The sequence below is a fragment of the Lissotriton helveticus genome, chromosome 2_2 (genome assembly GCF_964261635.1).
Source record: "Lissotriton helveticus chromosome 2_2, aLisHel1.1, whole genome shotgun sequence".
Classification (NCBI taxonomy): domain Eukaryota; kingdom Metazoa; phylum Chordata; class Amphibia; order Caudata; family Salamandridae; genus Lissotriton; species Lissotriton helveticus.
Genome location: NC_136060.1, coordinates 25,936,520 through 25,954,584, shown reverse-complemented (window position 1 = coordinate 25,954,584; position 18,065 = coordinate 25,936,520). Strand labels below are relative to the sequence as shown.

The following is an 18,065-nucleotide window of genomic DNA, read 5'->3' as shown; positions in this document are numbered from 1 at the left end:
TCACAGTCACTCTGCACTCACAGTCACTCTGCACTCACAGTCACTCTGCACTCACAGTCACTCTGCACTCACAGTCACTCTGCACTCACAGTCACTCTGCACTCACTGTCACTCTGCACTCACTGTCACTCTGCACTCACTGTCACTCTGCACTCACTGTCACTCTGCACTCACTGTCACTCTGCACTCACTGTCACTCTGCACTCACTGTCACTCTGCACTCACTGTCACTCTGCACTCACTGTCACTCTGCACTCACTGTCACTCTGCACTCACTGTCACTCTGCACTCACTGTCACTCTGCACTCACTGTCACTCTGCACTCACTGTCACTCTGCACTCACTGTCACTCTGCACTCACTGTCACTCTGCACTCACTGTCACTCTGCACTCACTGTCACTCTGCACTCACTGTCACTCTGCACTCACTGTCACTCTGCACTCACTGTCACTCTGCACTCACAGTCACTCTGCACTCACAGTCACTCTGCACTCACAGTCACTCTGCACTCACAGTCACTCTGCACTCACAGTCACTCTGCACTCACAGTCACTCTGCACTCACAGTCACTCTGCACTCACTGTCACTCTGCACTCACTGTCACTCTGCACTCACTGTCACTCTGCACTCACTGTCACTCTGCACTCACTGTCACTCTGCACTCACTGTCACTCTGCACTCACTGTCACTCTGCACTCACTGTCACTCTGCACTCACTGTCACTCTGCACTCACTGTCACTCTGCACTCACTGTCACTCTGCACTCACTGTCACTCTGCACTCACTGTCACTCTGCACTCACTGTCACTCTGCACTCACTCTGCACTCACTGTCACTCTGCACTCACTGTCACTCTGCACTCACTGTCACTCTGCACTCACTCTGCACTCACTGTCACTCTGCACTCACTGTCACTCTGCACTCACTGTCACTCTGCACTCACTGTCACTCTGCACTCACTGTCACTCTGCACTCAGTCTGCACTCACTGTCACTCTGCACTCAGTCTGCACTCACTCTCACTCTGCACTCAGTCTGCACTCACTGCCACTCTGCACTCACTGCCACTCTGCACTCACTGCCACTCTGCACTCTCAAACTGCACTCTCAAACTGCACTCTCAATCTGCACTCTCAATCTGCACTCTCAATCTGCACTCTCAATCTGCACTCTCCACTCTCAAACTGCACTCTGCACTCTCAAACTGCACTCTCAAACTGCACTCTCAAACTGCACTCTCAATCTGCACTCTCCACTCTCAAACTGCACTCTCAATCTGCACTCTCAATCTGCACTCTCCACTCTCAAACTGCACTCTGCACTCTCAAACTGCAATCTGCACTCTGCACTCTGATTCTGCACTCTCAAACTGCACTCTCAATCTGCACTCTCAAACTGCACTCTCCACTCTCAAACTGCACTCTCAATCTGCACTCTCCACTCTCAAACTGCACTCTGCACTCTCAAACTGCAATCTGCACTCTGCACTCTGATTCTGCACTCTCAAACTGCACTCTCAATCTGCACTCTCAACTCTCAAACTGCACTCTCAAACTGCACTCTCAATCTGCACTCTCAAACTGCACTCTCAATCTGCACTCTCAATCTGCACTCTCAACTCTCAATCTGCACTCTCAACTCTCAATCTGCACTCTCAACTCTCAATCTGCACTCTCAACTCTCAATCTGCACTCTCAACTCTCAATCTGCAATCTCAATCTGCACTCTCAATCTGCACTCTCAATCTGCACTCTCAATCTGCACTCTCAATCTGCACTCTCAATCTGCACTCTCAATCTGCACTCTCAATCTGCACTCTCAATCTGCACTCTCAATCTGCACTCTCAATCTGCACTCTCAATCTGCACTCTCAATCTGCACTCTCAATCTGCACTCTCAATCTGCACTCTCAATCTGCACTCTCAACTCTCAAACTGCACTCTGCACTCTCAAACTGCACTCTGCACTCTCAAACTGCACTCTCAAACTGCACTCTCAAACTGCACTCTCAACTCTCAAACTGCACTCACAACTCTCATGCTGCACTCACAACTCTCATGCTGCACTCACAACTCTCATGCTGCACTCACAACTCTCATGCTGCACTCACAACTCTCATGCTGCACTCTGTAACTGCACTCACAACTCTCATGCTGCACTCTGTAACTGCACTCTCAACTCTGAAACTGCACTCTCAACTCTCAAACTGCACTCTCAACTCTCAAACTGCACTCTCAACTCTCAAACTGCACTCTCAACTCTCAAACTGCACTCTCAACTCTCAATGTGCACTCTCAACGTGCACTCTCAACTCTCAATCTGCAATCTGCACTCTCAATCTGCACTCTCAAACTGCACTCTCAAACTGCTCTCTCAAACTGCTCTCTCAAACTGCTCTCTCAAACTGCACTCTGATTCTGCACTCTCAAACTGCACTCTGCACTCTCAATCTGCACTCTCAACTCTCAATCTGCACTCTCAAACTGCATTCTGCACTCTCAAACTGCACTCTGATTCTGCACTCTGATTCCCACTTCACGTGCCTTTTCAAAATTCAGCAGCAAGAACTTGTGCACTTGTGTTTGGGATTGGAATTGTGAAAGGCGGGTGGGAGTTCCGTATTGTGTAGGAAAAGCTCTTGGGTGTAATCGAATGTCACAAAAACAATAATTGTTCTCGAAAACCAATGCTGCATTAAAAAAAATAGAATGTGAAGCAGTACTGAAAGAAATAGTAATTCAATAGCCTTAATTAAGTTACTATGCACTCAACTGCGTCTTGACAAAAAGTTATGAACAAAGTTTAAAAAACTGTTAACATTTTTTTTTAACGATAGTCGCTGGATCGGATAAAAAAAATAGAAAAACATCAGCAGAATGGAAATGCATGGAAAAAAAGAGGGTTTGGAGGGTTGGTTGTTAGTATTAAATGTCAACAGAAGTCCACACAACGAACTTTCCACTGCACTGCTCTGGTCTGTACATAGCTCATAAGAAAACATTAATATGCAATGAATAAAGGAAGGAAGGAAGCAACATCAGACAGTTAGACGTCACAGAAATTCTTCTGAGAACGTTTGGGAAAAACATTTGCATCTATTCAAGAAGACTCGTGCAATGAGTTTGTGTGTAGAAGGCGCGTGGTTGTTTTTTTGGACCCATTAACAAAATAATACAATTTTCCTGTGATGACTAAAACACGAGTTAGGTGATGCCTAATAAAAGGCATGACATTATTACAAGTTGTGAAATTAATTCTCTTTTCTACAGCCCATGACAGAACGTCAGACTCTTGTTCTTGAACTAATGAAGCCCTTTCCCGGCCTGGCATGCAGCAGCTGCGCGCTGAGCGCTGCTGAATGGTGAACGCGCCCGGCCATCTGGATTCACTTACGGAGGCACCCTGACAGCTCCTAATTATAATTAATGTACTTCTTTGCGCGCACACACACGAAAATGCTACACATGCCCGACGAAAACGACATTTAGCCTATCACTTCAAGGCTATTAAAAAGACACCACAGCGAAGACGAATCACTGGCCAGATGACATAACACACTAAGGAATGTGTCTCGCCAAAGCCCTAGAGATACTTTTTTTTTTCTCTTTAACATTAGGAGCTCGAAACTCCTCCCACTTCGTGGGCGTAGGCCGAGCCCTAAAAAGGGCTGTCCTTGCAAGTTTCTGCACATTCGCTGTGGCCGATTGTCTCTGTTGTCTGTACATGTATGCGAAGTAACTATTACTCTCTTCGGTATTTAATAATGTGTACAGGGCACTTAATAGATAGATGTTATACTTCAAGAGACTTCTTTAGCAGAGTGTTGAATTGTTTCGGCCTTCCACTTTTTTAGGGCCTGTTCAGGGAAATTGAAAGAAGAAACACATTGGAGAGCACAAGCAAAGTGAGTAGCCTGAACAGCCAATGGCCGCTATTCTGGAGCCTCAGAGGATCGATATAAGTATCCCTTACTTCTAATGGGATTCCCCGTCGTGGAGGGAGATGGACATGCACATAGTGAGTGTTAGACCTGGTATCGTTGGTGTGAGTCTCCCCTCCTTTTTTTGCTGTTGTCTCCTCTGTTTTTTATATGTTTTTGCTGGTTAGATGCTTTGGGCACTGTGCCACTGCTATAAAGTGCCACTGTGCAAGTGCTCCCTATTGTAAATTATTGTAATGGATTAGTGACTCCATGATTGGCTGATTTGATTTACTTGTCAGACCCTAGTACAGTGCGCCATGTGTGCCCAGGGCCTGTAGATCAAATGCTGCTAGTGGGCTTGCAGCACTGATTGTGCCACCCACAGAAGCAGCTTGTAAAGTGTGTCTCAAGCCTGCCATTGCAGAGCCTGTGTGCAGTCATGTCGACCTGGAAAGTGCACCCACTTACCAGTCCCTAAACCTTCCATTTTCTACATGTTAGCCACCCCTAAGGTAGGCCTTAGGGCAGGGTGCATTGTAAGTGAAAGGTAGGACATGCTCTGACGTGTGTAACATGTCCTGATAGTAAATTACAGGCAATTTCGTTTTTCACTATTGCAAGGCTACCGTCCCCATAGGCCAGAATGGGCAGTTTGATTATAAAATCTTATAATCCTAACCGATCCAGGGAACATGGCAGAAAAACGAATTTAGTATGCTTGAACTAAGAATGATAACATACATATTTTAGTAAAGTTGGTTTTAACAATCTGTATTTGGAAATACCACTTTTAGAAAGTAGGTATTTTCTTGCCTACACCATCCAGTCTGCCTCTGCTAGGTTGTGTATTGCATGTCTGGTTTGTCAGTGACCGGGGCTGAGAGGGCTCCAGGAGGCAGAGTGAGTCAGCACTAGGCTGAATAGACCTACCTGCATTGGGAGTGTTGGGAGGAGCAGCACCTGGGCCTGAATAGGGCTGTGCCTGCCTTCCACAATGCTGCCTCCACCTCCTGTGGAGCGTCTGATGACGCTCGCCCACACTGACAAAGGAATAAGTTGTGCACTGGCAAAATGCACCCAGATCTGGTTTGGACTAGGTACAGACACTCTCTGCCTTCAGAGACAAAGGATTTGTGTGTATACAAAGGGGGACCCAGACCCCAGAACTTTAGATCACTTCTGGACATCAAGAAATAATTTTTGCCAAGGAGAAGAACCAGAGAATCTGCAGGAGTTTTTGACTTCCCCTGTGCCAGTGTGTTGCTTTCTGGGGTTGGCCGGCAGTGGTTTCTTTATTGCCAAGGAAAGGAGAAAGACTTATTTGCAACTTTCATCATCTTGAAGAAGAATCTCCAAGGGCTTGAACTGTGCTTGCCTCCTGCTGAAGTCTCAGGGATGCAAGACTTCACCATCAGCTCCCCCCTAAATTTCCTGGCTGGGAATTCTGTCTACAGAAGCCTGCATGTTGTGGAGAGCTGGAAGCGCGACTCAATGAGAAGCGTGCCGCATCCGCAGCTGTGGGCGTCTTATCATCGGAGTAGCGTGTCGCCGCCGCAAGGGTCGCTTTGGCATCACCGGAGAAGCGTGTTTCCGTCACAACGGTGTGTCGTCACATCACTGGAGAAGCGTGTTGCTACCGCAAGGGTCACTGTCGCATCAGCGGAGAAGAGTGTTGCAGGTCCTGTCATGGCTCCAAAGTTACAGAGTCGCCAGACGGCTGTCGGGTGTGCATGCATCGCCTTCACGTTGTCGCATCAAGGGCGCCATCTTATAGCATCGCAACCGCACCGCACCGCAAGATCATTGCATCACCTCCTCTCCAGTAAGGAACAGACACATCGCCTACTTTGCGCAAGCACTGAGGAACAGACGCATCGCCTCCCCCGAAGCAAGGAACCGACGCATCGTTCTCCCTGCAAACCTTTTGTTTATCTTGCGTGACGCATCCTAAGGTACTTTGAGAGAAACGTGTCGCATTTACCATCACCTTTGAACTAAGTTACTTCTACCATCTTAAAGTCATTTTCTTAATACTGTATTGTGGATTTTTGTCGTTTGGGTCTTGTGTTAAGTCTATATAAAGAATACTTATTTTTATAAAACCTGTGTTGTGTCCATCTGTAGTGTTTTCATTGTATTACTATATGTGTTCACAAATGCTTTACACACTGCCTCTGAGATAAGCCTTCCTGCTCGTGCCAAGCTACCACAGGGTTGATGAGCAGCGGTTATTTAGGAGTGTAGCCCCCTTACTCTGACTAGAAGTAAGGGTCCCTATTTGGACAAAGGTGCAAGCCATTGCCAACTAGAGCCCACCAGTTCTAACAGTGAGACTCAAACTAGCGGGTTCTAACTGGATTATCAGGTGATAATTAAATCCCTTTTGGTGGCGGCAGCACCTGTGTCCGACGTACTCCTACTCGATGCCTAGCCTGTAGAAGAGTGACTAACTCACTTCCGGCATTGCGAGCCAGGTGACTGTTTGGAAGTCTGTCACCCGTATACAGCGTGCCCCAACTGGATGCCTCACCGGTGGGGGGTGGAGTGACCTCTTCCCTGAAGGCACCACGAGTAAAGCAATGGCTAAAAGGTCAGTCGCCAGTGTAAGGCGTTTTTACTTCACCTCTAGATCCCGATTCGTGATGGCAGCGTGAATTAGTATTGTCCGTGAGCACCTGCATCGACTTCCCTTTGATGGGCGGTAGGAAGGCTTGTAAAGCCAAGAAGATTGCCCTCATCTCCTGATCTTGATATGGAGCCGGGACTGTCCAGTTAAGTCCAGAGGCTTAGGATCTTCACCTTCCCCCAGGTGGCTGCCCCAGCCCAAAAGGGACGCATAGGTCAACATAGTCAACTCTGGGTAGAGATGGACAATGGGTCTGCCGTTGACCAAATCGTGATTCAGTAGCCACCACTGCAAATCTGTTGCAGTCTCCTCTAGAATCTGGATGTGGTCAGTGGAAGTTGTCTTCATGTTGGGCCCACTGGGATTCAGATCCCACTGCAGAGGTTGCATATACCACCTGGAGTTCTCAACCCACTGGATGCAGGAAGCCATCAGTCCAAGCAACCTCAGAGACCTCAATGAAATCCAGGACCGAGGCTGAAAGATCAGGATTATAGCCTGAATGTCCTGGACTCTCTCCCATTAAAAAAAACGAAACATGCCCAAAATGGGGAGGGTCTGGGAAAGAGTCATGTGTGACTTCTGCATGTTTAATGTGGCAGTAAGGATTACAGGAGGTTCGCCGTTGTCTTGAGGTGGTTGGCAAATGTGTGGGGTGACCTCACCTTCAACAGTCAGTCGCCCAGGTACAGGAAGACTGGCACCCCTGACCTCAGAAGGTGTGCTGCTACCACCGCCATCACTTTCATTGGTGAGACCATAGGGGTGCAAAGTGAACTGAAAATGCTCCTCTACCACCATGAACCGTAGGTAGCACCGATGGGCTGGCAGGACAGAAATATGAAAATAAGTGTCCTGCAGGCACAACACTACCATCCAATCTCCAGGGTCGAGGGCAGCCAAGACCTGGGACAGGGTGAACTTTTTGAATTTCAGTTTGAGGAAAAAGAAATTGAGAGGGCTAAGATCTAGAATATGCCAAAGACCTCCATCCTTCTTGGGCAAAAAAAAAAGTGGGAATAACTATCATGTCCTACTTCTGGCACTGGATCCTCTCGATAGCCAGTTTGGTTAAAAGGGCTAGCACTCCTTACAGAAAAAAGGAGCAATGGTCCTCCTTCAGTTGCTGAGGAGACAGTGGAAGTTGTGGCAAGGGCGAAAGGAAGGGTAAGGTGGCTTATCCTTTGCAAACAATTTGGAGGCGCCACTTGTCCGATGTGATTGCTTGCCAACCTGGATAGAATTGTTGGATTTTGCCTCCCTCTGGGTGCCTGTGACTCTGTAAGGGTACACTAAAGTGAATTGGCAGGTGGGGCTGCAGGGTGGCTTGGTGAACTGAGAGGCACAAAGAACTTGGCCACGGGGGCGGTGGGGACAATGGCCTCTTCCGCCAACTGGTTCCCTCCTGTGGTGGAACAGGCTAGCAGTAAGGGACGCCTCATCCAAAGACATGACAGGAGTGCTGAAATTGCTGCTGGAGAGGCTTGGTATAGAGGCCCAAAGACTGAATGGTCACCCTACTCTCCTTGAACCGTTCAAGGGAGAAGGCAGTCTTGTTCCTGAACAAGCAATTCCCATCGAACTGCATGTCCATGATGGAGGACTGGGCACTGCCTGAGAACCCAGTAGATCGTAGCCTAGCATGGAAACGAAAGGCAACACTGATGCATACACATTCCAACGGAGTCCGAGGTGTCCAATCTACAATGAGTTGTGAACTTGGCTGCATTCCGACCATTCTGAATGGCTTGAGAAAGAACAGGGCAAAGATTTTTTGGAACACTAGGGAGAACTGGAACACTAGGGAGAACTAGAGCAACAAAGTCACAGAGGGCATGAGAGTAATGGCCTAACAGACAGGAGACATTTATCGAATACAGGGCCAAACTGACTGAGGAGAATAGGAGCATCCCAAACGGCTCAACTCTCTTTGATTCCCTGTCTGGGGGAGTGCGGGGGAAATTGTTGGGATTAGTCCATCTAGTGGAATCTTGCAAAACACGGAAATCTGACGAGGGTTGCTGTGATAAGAAGGCCCGGTCATCTGGAGCAGGATAATGGTGCCTGGTAATTTATCAGTTTACTAGGGTGACCGGTACAAAGTTTAGTCCAAGCCTCTAGGAGGGTATCCATCAAAGCCTTGTTAAAAGGAAGGAGAGGCTCAGAAGCAGTCTGGCCAGCCTGCAGAACTTGAGTCAGGACATTTGTTTTCACTTCCTTGGTAGGGAGGTGGAAGTCAAGGACTTGAGCCGCACTAGGCATGGCCATGGTGTAGGAGGCAGATTCTTCTGTGGGAGGGACAGGAGGAGAGAAAAGGGCTGTTTCTGGGGAAGTTTCATGCCCACTAGTCTCTTGCAAGTCCTTGTATCAAATGTAATCGGCATAGGGCTGAGCAAACTCGTCACCTTGGGCATAGTTTTTATCCAAGTCTGTTCCAAAATGGAGTGTAAGGAATGTTGCCTCCATTTTAGTAAAGTGAGCGCAGAAACCTCAGTCAGATTCAGCAGTGATGTTGGTCAAAGCCAGATCAGTGCAGAGTCAGCATTGAAGAGGACGTTCAGGGTCACCCATTCAGAAGGCGAAGTCAGCATCTGCGTTGATGTACCTGTGCCTGGTGTGGTCGTGGGCGACAGGGGCATCACTGATGCTGGAGCAGAGGGTAGAAGTGGTTCAGAGGGTCCAGCTGGTGCAGATGGTGAACCTACCTGCAGTAATATAGGTGGAAGGCATCTCAACTCCATGGGGCCCATAGGCAGTTGGTGGAGAATCTAAGAAAGAGCCAGAGCATAGCTGTGCAGAACTCTTCCATCTTGAGTTGAGCAACTGCGAAATCTTGTACACTGTTGAGAAATTTATGAAAACTTTCAATAGAGCCGTCTCTGAGAGATAGAAGCTCTGGATCGGCGTCTAGAGGCGTGGAAAGAAAGGAAGTGACATCAACATGTGGGAATGGGCGTATATAAGTCACTTCCAGAGAAGAATGCCATCAGTGGGGAGCCTCATGGCATGACCTTCTGGCACCCAGAGGTACTGTAGAAAAGTTTCTGGATCCAGTTTGATGCCTAGGGAATATTCAAAATGTAAGGATTCTGCAGCTAGAAGTCTCTATCAGAACCAGAAGACAACAGTGCCTGAATTTGCCCACCATGTGTTTAAAGATCCTGCCAGGTGTTGTAAGACCAGGGAGGTGGTACCTTGACAACTCACCCAGTTTCAGAGGCGTAAAAGCTTTTGGCACAAGACACTTGACCCTATCCTGTCCTGCTTTTTGCAATACCACAGAGCACTGGTGTTTTCTGTCAGAACCTGCACCCGTTCCCCTTTGAAGGAGGGGAGGAAGGCCTTTAGTGCCAAGAAAATCAACTGCAACTCAAACAGGTTGATGTGTAGGCGGGTTTCCGTAGGAGCCTTGACCTCCACCGCCCCAAGATGACATCCCCAATCCAGCAAATATGCTTCCGTCAAAACCATTAGTTCTGGGTGGTGTAGGAAAAGGGATCTGCTGTCGGTCCTACTGCAGTCCAGTGGCCACCACTGCAGATCTACTGCAGTCTTCTCCAACACCAGGACGGAATAAGAGACGTTCTCTTGGTGCTGAGCCAAGTGAGACCTCAGATTCTACTGCAGAACCCACAGTTACCAACTGGCCTGGTCGACTAGCAGGATACAGGAGGTCAGGAAATCTCAGAGCCCCTCTGAGTGAGACCCAAGCCAAAGCTGAAACATCTGGGTAATAGACCAAATCAGGTTGGATTTCATCTGGCGGTGGTTCACGACTGTTTGGGGTGACCCAGAAAATAGCAACCAGTCCTCGAGGTATAGAAAGACTGGTATCCCAACTTTCTCAGATGGGCAGCAACCATCACCTTCACTTTTGTGAAAACCAAAAGGACACTGGTGCAGCCAAAGGATAGCATGGAGAACTGAAAGTGCTTGTGGCCTACCTGAAAGCGCAGGTAGCATCTGTGGGATTGCAGGACAGAGATGTGAAAATAGACATCCCGCAAATCCAATGCCACCATCTAGCTGCCTGGAACCAGGGCAGACAGAATTTGAGCCACAGTGAGCATCTCAACTTGTTCTTTTTGAGGAAGAAGTTCAGAGGCGAAGGTCGAGAAATGGATGAAGGACTCCATCCTTCTTTGACAACAGAAAGTAGCAGGAGTAGCAGATAGTTCCGACCTCTGATGCTGGTATCCTCTTTATGGCTTCCATCACCAAAAGAGTGTGAACCTCTTGTCGGAGCATGGACAAGTGGTCCTCCATAAGCCATTGTGATGTAGGTAGCATGTCTGAAGGAGTGGGTAGAAATAACCAAACTGGACAATTTGAAATACCCATCTGTCTGATGTGATGCTTTGCCGTCTGTGGCAGTACAAAAGTATCCAGCCTCCAACCTGGCAACAGTGCACCACTGAGGGCAAGCTAAAGGAGTTCTGTAGCGGCTGGATATTTGGTATTTTGTTACTCTAGTGTTGAGCCTACCTTGTCTCCAAAGAAACAGGTAGCAAGAAATGGCATGTCCATGAGGGATTGTTGGGCATCGCAAGAGAAGCCCCTTGATCATATCTATGTGTCACACTGAAGCCCAGTTCTAGTACCAACTGCCCTACCCAGACATTCAGTAGTGTCCAGACCCAGTCTGATGACAGTCACATCTCGACTATACTGGATTATTTGTTGGCGGTTGACATGAAGGTCCCCTGGGGCTGTGGGTAAGACCTCATTCAAAATGTCCCACAATGCGAGCGAGTAACGCTCTAGGGACAATCTGAATTAACAGATTGAATGGCAAGGCAGGTAGAGGAGAACATCCTTTTTCAGAATTCCTTCACACGTATAGACTCTCTGTGTGGCATGGCGGTTGGAAATGGATTTGGGTTGAGTTAGCTGGTGAAAGTTTGAACCACAAGGCTCTCTAGTGTTGGGCGCTGCAGGAGGGAAGATGGATCCCACAGAGCCGGGCTGCCATCGGCCTATTTGTCTATTTACACCGGGGTAAAATGCTAGCTTCGCTCAGATGCCCAAGAGTGTGTATTTGTGAGAGCATTGTGGAATGGGAGAGGTGGTTCTGAAGAGGTCTTCCCTGGCTGCAGTAACTCAGCGAGCATGTTTGTTTTAAGCTCCAATGGGGGAAACTGGAGATCAAGAATCTCTGCTGTCAAGGCCATTGGCCTCAAGGAGGTTCAGAAATAGATTCTCATCATCATTTTGTGGTCTCCTATGGCTCCAGATCTGAAAAGCTATGTGGCAAAGGAAGTTTACCAGAATGTTGTGGAAGAGGTCAGGGTTGGGTGCTACGTTGATCATTGTCATGACAGATTTGTTTCAGAGTCTGAAAGGACTATGGGTTCACCCTCTGACCTCTGCAGTGTTGCTGCTAGTGTCGATGGACTGAGAACCCGGGCGGAATTTGCTTCCAGGGAAGGATTCGTATAAGGCTTGAAGTCGGGAACGAGAGGAGCGGGGGAGCGCACACTCCGCATCAGGAATGGATCCATAGGCGATAACCCGACTGGAGACCTCATCAGATTTATGAGGCCTAAAGGCTCAGGGGTCTCATGATGGGAGGGACAGGAAAAAGGAGATCCATGTTTTGACTTCTTCTAAATTCTCTTTTTGACTTACCTATGGACTTGGAGTGTGATGAATATCTCTCTCGGCAGTGGCCTCGGGATGAGAACACAAACATTCTGGACTTTAATCGATTTGGCCTTCTGAGCTTTCCAGTAGTGCCTAGTGAAGTACAGTTTGGCTTTGCAGTTCGGGCTGGCCTCAGGGTTCACCTAAGCACTTTTGTTGCATGACTTTCAGTTGTGGAAGAAGCCAAAACCCCAGAGCCAGACGGTGTATAGGTCTGCCACTGACATCTGTTTAAGGCAAATTAATGAAAGCACAAAGGGTATGAGGTAATAATGACTGCAGCTATCCCCTAATCAGGTTACAGTTATGAATTTAGGTGCCAGGGATCAGAGATGCCATACCCTTACATCCCCTATGGAACACTTCATATAAAACAATTTAACACACACAATGATCCAGCACTCCAACAAATAATATAAAATCTTACGACAAACAAATTTTCAGGAAGAAATCAGCAAGTCGTAGTGTAACTTCTTTATTCCATGTTCTTTTCTTTAAAAATTACGACACGGGGTAGCCAACGCGTTTCGTCCTTACGGACTTCTTCAGGGCGAGATTTTTCTTGTAATATCCTTTTTAGGGTTCTACAGCTAATTCTCTTTCAAACAAATGGTAACGACGCAAAGTATAAGATTTCAAAGGTTCAAAGATTTCAATATGCTCCCTAAACTAAATGAACAATGGGGTGTTTTGCTCCAATTTGCTCCAGTGAAAAACTTCAATATGTAGTATTGATATAGTGTTTATCTATAGCAGTCCAGATTTGAGTAGCAGCGCCATGTGGGCAAGGAACGTCTCGGCCGGATTCCGTGTGCCTCACCCCGTGTCGTAATTTTTAAAGAAAAGAACATTGAATAAAGAAGTTACACTACGACTTGCTAATTTCTTCCTCAAAATTTGTTTGTCAAAAGATTTTATATTATTTGTTGGATTGCTGGATCATTGTGTGTATAAAATCTGTTTGAGGCAATTTTTACAGATTTTGAGCCCCTTGGTTCCTCCAAGGACTGGACCAAACCACCTCCGTTGCATACTCCTCAACACCCGCTCCGCATGCAAACATGCCTTCAAGCTCTAGGATCTGCTCGACACCTCCGCCCCAGACGTGGCCTTCCTGACCGAGACCTGGTGGAACGGCTCCTTGGCGCCCGACATCGCCATAGCCATCCCGGACGGCTACAAGATCACCCGCAGGGATCGCGCCAACGGAATCGGAGGAGGAATAGCCATCGTGCACAAGTCCACGCTCAAGGTCGCCACCCACGCAGACGACACCCTCAACACCGCCGATCACCTGCACTTCCGGATCCACACCGACCCCAACACCACCCTCAGAGGAACACTCATCTACAGACCCCCCGGACCCCGAGCTCAATTCAGCGACTCCATCGCCGACCTCGCCAGCACCCACGCACTCGCCTCCACGGACTACATCCTCCTCGTGGACCTGAATTTCCACCTTGAGAACAACAACGATGCCAACTCCGCCACCCTGATCGATAACCTCGCCACCTGGTTCACCGACGAGCTGCAGACCTCCAAACGTGCATGCTCCACGAACGCACTCTGGACAAACACGCAGCCCACAAGGACGCCACCCACAGACATCACCACCTCATCAGATTAGCCAAGAGATACTCCTTCAAAGACCGCCTGGATAACAACACACACAACAGCAAAGAGCTCTTCAGCATCGTAAAGGAACTCTCCAAACACAGCGCCAACGCCAACGCCATACCGCCCTCACAAGAACTGTGCAACTCACTGGCCATTTTCTTCCACCGCAAGATTGCGGACATCCATGACAGCTTCAACACCATGACCGCCCCGACTACGCCAGACCCCACCTCCCCTGTGAACACCACCAGCGCCAACCGTCTGACCTCCTGGTCCAACGTCAACGACAATGAGACACGCAAGGTCATGAACTCCATCCACTCAGGATCTCCGTCAGACCCGTGCCCACACCACGCATTCAACAAAGCAGATGATGCCATTGCACCCCAACTACGGAAGGTCATCAACATCTCCTTCGAAATAGCGACATTCCCGGAAAGCTGGAAACACACCGAAATCAACACCCTCCTCAAGAAACCCAAGGCGGACCCCAAGGACCTCAAGAACTTCCGGCCCATCTCCCTACTCCCGTTCCCGGCGAAGGTCATCGAGAAAATCGTCAACATGCAACTGGCCTGCCACCTGGACGACAACAACATCTTGGATCCGTCCCAGTCTGGGTTCAGACGAAACCACAGCACCGAGACAGCCCTCATCGCCGCCACAGACGACATCAGGCGCCAACTAGACAACGGCGAAACATCAGCCCTCATACTCCTGGACCGGTCAGCCGCCTTCGACACGGTCTGCCATCGCACTCTAAAGACACGCCTCCTAGAAGCCGGAATCCAAGAGAAGGCCCTTGACTGGACCACGTCCTTCCTCTCCGGCAGAACCCAGAGCGTCCGCCTCCCGCCCTTCCGATCCGAGGCCACCGACATCATTTGCGGCGTCCCCCAGGGCTCATCCCTCCGCCTGACGCTGTTCAACGTCTACATGGCCCCCCTCGCAAAAGTGGCCCGCCAACACGACCTCAACATCATCTCCTACGCTGACGACACCCAGCTCATCCTCTCCCCCACCAAGGACCCGCACACTGCCAAAACCAACCTCCACAAGGGAATGAAGGCCGTCGCCGACTGGATGAGGAACAGCCGTCTGAAGCTGAACTCGGACAAGACGGAGGTACTCATCCCCGGACACACCCCCTCAGCCTGGGACGACTCCTGGTGGCCGACCACACTGGGAACAGCACCGACACCCACCGACCATGCATGCAACCTAGGATTCATCCTAGACTCCTCCCTCTCCATGTCTAAACAGGTCAACGCCGTCTCCTCCTCCTGCTACAACACCCTCCGCATGCTCCGCAGGATCTACAAGTGGATCCCGACCGAAACAAGAAGAACGGTGACACAGGCCCTCGTCAGCAGCAGACTGGACTACGGCAACGCACTCTATGCAGGAATCCCAGCCAAACACCTACGACGACTACAACGCATCCAAAACGCCTCCGCCCGACTGATCGTCAACATCCCCCGCCGCAGCCACACAACCCCCCACCTGAGAGACCTACACTGGCTCCCCGTCGACATGAGGATCACCTTCAAGCTCCTCACCCACGCACACAAAGCACTCCACAACGCCGGACCAGCCTACCTGAACAGCAGACTCAGCTTCTACACCCCCACCCGCCAGCTCCGCCAGCCTCGCCCTCGCCGCTGTCCCCCGCATCCAATGAACGACCTCCGGCGTTAGATCCTTCTCCTACCTCGCCGCCAAGACCTGGAACACCCTCCTTAACAACTTATGGCAGACCCAAGACCTACTCGCGTTCAGAAAACTTCTCAAGACCTGGCTCTTCGAGAAGTAGCGGCACCATCTCCCCTCAGCGCCTTGAGACCCTCACGGGTAAGTAGCACGCTTTACAAGTACTCTGATTGATTGATTAATTGGTTTAAGGGGAACACATGCTCCTTGCACACTCAAACATATTCGGAAAATGTTTTCTGACAAGTGACAGAAATCGAGGGAGCAAGCATGGGCTCGCATTGGAAGGCACAGAAAGAAAGGAACTGATGTTCATGTGTGGATGTGACAGTTATATTGTGGCCCAAACTTCACTTCCAGGGGAAACAAAGCCGTACAACACCATCTACGAGCGTGCAAGGGAATTGCTGAGAAAAATCTCTGGATTGAATTCGATGCTTGGGGGTAGTCATAAAATAAGGAATCTGCATTTAGAAGTATCCATCTCAAATCTAAAGACTGATTGACTGAACTGGTAACGCGTGTTTACACAGATCATCATATTAAACACAGCCTGTTGACTAGGAATAAGAAAGGTCCAGTGCTGCGTGTCAGTCCTATGCATTAAGACAAGCATGATAGTGTTCTGCTCCTAATCACCGATTGGTAAGAAAACAAAAATCTTTTCTTGACAACTTTTTTGTTTGGGATCATTATTAACAATTTATCTTACCTGCATTGACATGCAGTGGGATGCTCTCCACAATCACATGTTGCAAAGTGACTACAGTGTCGACAACAGGTACACTTTCCTTCAGTACACTCCTTCAGGATTGAAGAAAAATAAATGGTTGATAAAAACAAGGAACACAAGTTGGGCCAAACAAGCATGTTAATCAGCAGTCTTACTACAAACGAAAAATGCACAGCAGCAGGTTAAATGAAGAGGCGAAATTTTAGGTGATCATGTTGACCAATATTTAGAATATAACTAGAATGTCTTTGTGCTTGCCAAACTGTGTTAAAATAGTGTAGAATGCTCTAGTCTAAGACAGGAAATCCACTGCTGGGAATCACACGCATTTCTTTTTCTCGCAAAGTAGTGAAGTAAAAAAAAAAAAAATATTTCAAAATTAAGAACAAATACAGTTAACACTGCAATGCAGTTGAAGGGCACCTACCACATATAACAAGTTAAATATTGCTGCTGGTAGAATTTTATTAAACAATAATTGGTCCTATTTTTTCAAATTAAAAAGCTCACCCTCAAAACAACAAACAGCGAAGCTGATCCTGGTTTCTATCACAATCTAGTTGTGCTCACTCTTCCTTGAGCTTCCAGATAAAAGAAGATGGTTATCTGGAGTGGTACCTGGAATGCTTCCTACTACGTGTGTGCTCTCTGGCCATATTTAGCGTAGCTTAACGCTCCTTAAAGGACTTTGGGTGCATGTTGTGACAGGAGCAGGCCCGGGAGTCGTGGTCTGACCACAGGCACCAGAGGCAAACGGTGTAAGAATCCGTGATGATCATCTGTCCCGAGCAGTCCCTATAGGGCTTAAGCCCTGATTATTTAGTGGGTGACCTAGTGCACTTTGTAAACATTTTATGTGAGGAAAAAATCTCCTCAAAGAGAGCATGTCTCTGGATCCAGATCGGAGGCACAGAAAAAAATAAAACTGTTACACTGGGAAGGGCACTATATGGCTTTGATGACATCACAAGACTGCACTTCCAGCACAGATATAAAGCCAGTGCCCCCTACTGGTTATGAGAGAGCTTTGTAGTTTCTGGATCCAGAATGACTCTTGGGGTTGTTCTACAGTGAGGAATCTGCAAGTAGAAGTATCCATCAAAGTACTTTTTTCACTTACAAGCAGTTGAAAAACTTTCCTTTATCTTAAGCATGTACAAGAAGAACAAGTTACTTACCTTCGGTAACGCTTTTTCTGGTAGATACAGTATCTGCCTGTGGATTCCTCACCTTGCGTCAGCAACGTTCAGAATTTTTCTTCGTAGCACGCCGGCGTGGACGACGTCATAGGAGCACGGCATCGCGCGCGACTCCGTCTGACGTCACCGACTCCTTATTAGACCCACGTCGGCGTGATGACGTCAGTTCCGCCCTTTTTTCCGTGCCTTCGAGGCACCCGGACGGACCAACAACAGTAAAAATATATATATATACAGTGTACACAGTACATACAAATCAAAACTGCACACAAAGTGCGTAGCAAAAGCAACAAAAAACAGAAAATATAAATACATAAAACCAGGTATAGCAGAGCGGACAACGGGGAGGCGGGTGGGCATGTGAGGAATCCACAGGCAGATACTGTATCTACCAGAAAAAGCGTTACCGAAGGTAAGTAACTTGTTCTTCTGATAGATACATCTGCCGTGTGGATTCCTCACCTTGTGAATAGAGTCCCACAGCAGTCCCCACTCCCGGAGAGGGTGTCCACTCTGCTATACCAGGAAATCTTGGAGGACAGAGCGCGTGAAGTGGCCGTCCCTCCTCACCTCGGTATCCAAGCAGTAGTGCTTCGCGAAAGTGTGGAGGGAGGC

At 48.4% G+C, this 18,065-nt stretch overlaps 1 protein-coding gene across 2 annotated transcripts in view; it reads right to left on the bottom strand.

The window, feature by feature from the left end:
• The window catches only part of TRAPPC11 (trafficking protein particle complex subunit 11), a 607,699-nt gene that overhangs the window by 129,200 nt on the left and 460,434 nt on the right, over positions 1 to 18,065 (bottom strand). For both annotated transcript variants that reach the window (XM_078678000.1, XM_078678001.1), the window contains exon 27: positions 16,231 to 16,322. In XM_078678000.1, the coding sequence (XP_078534126.1) occupies positions 16,231 to 16,322 (92 nt within the window). The remainder of the gene's footprint in view (positions 1 to 16,230; positions 16,323 to 18,065) is intronic.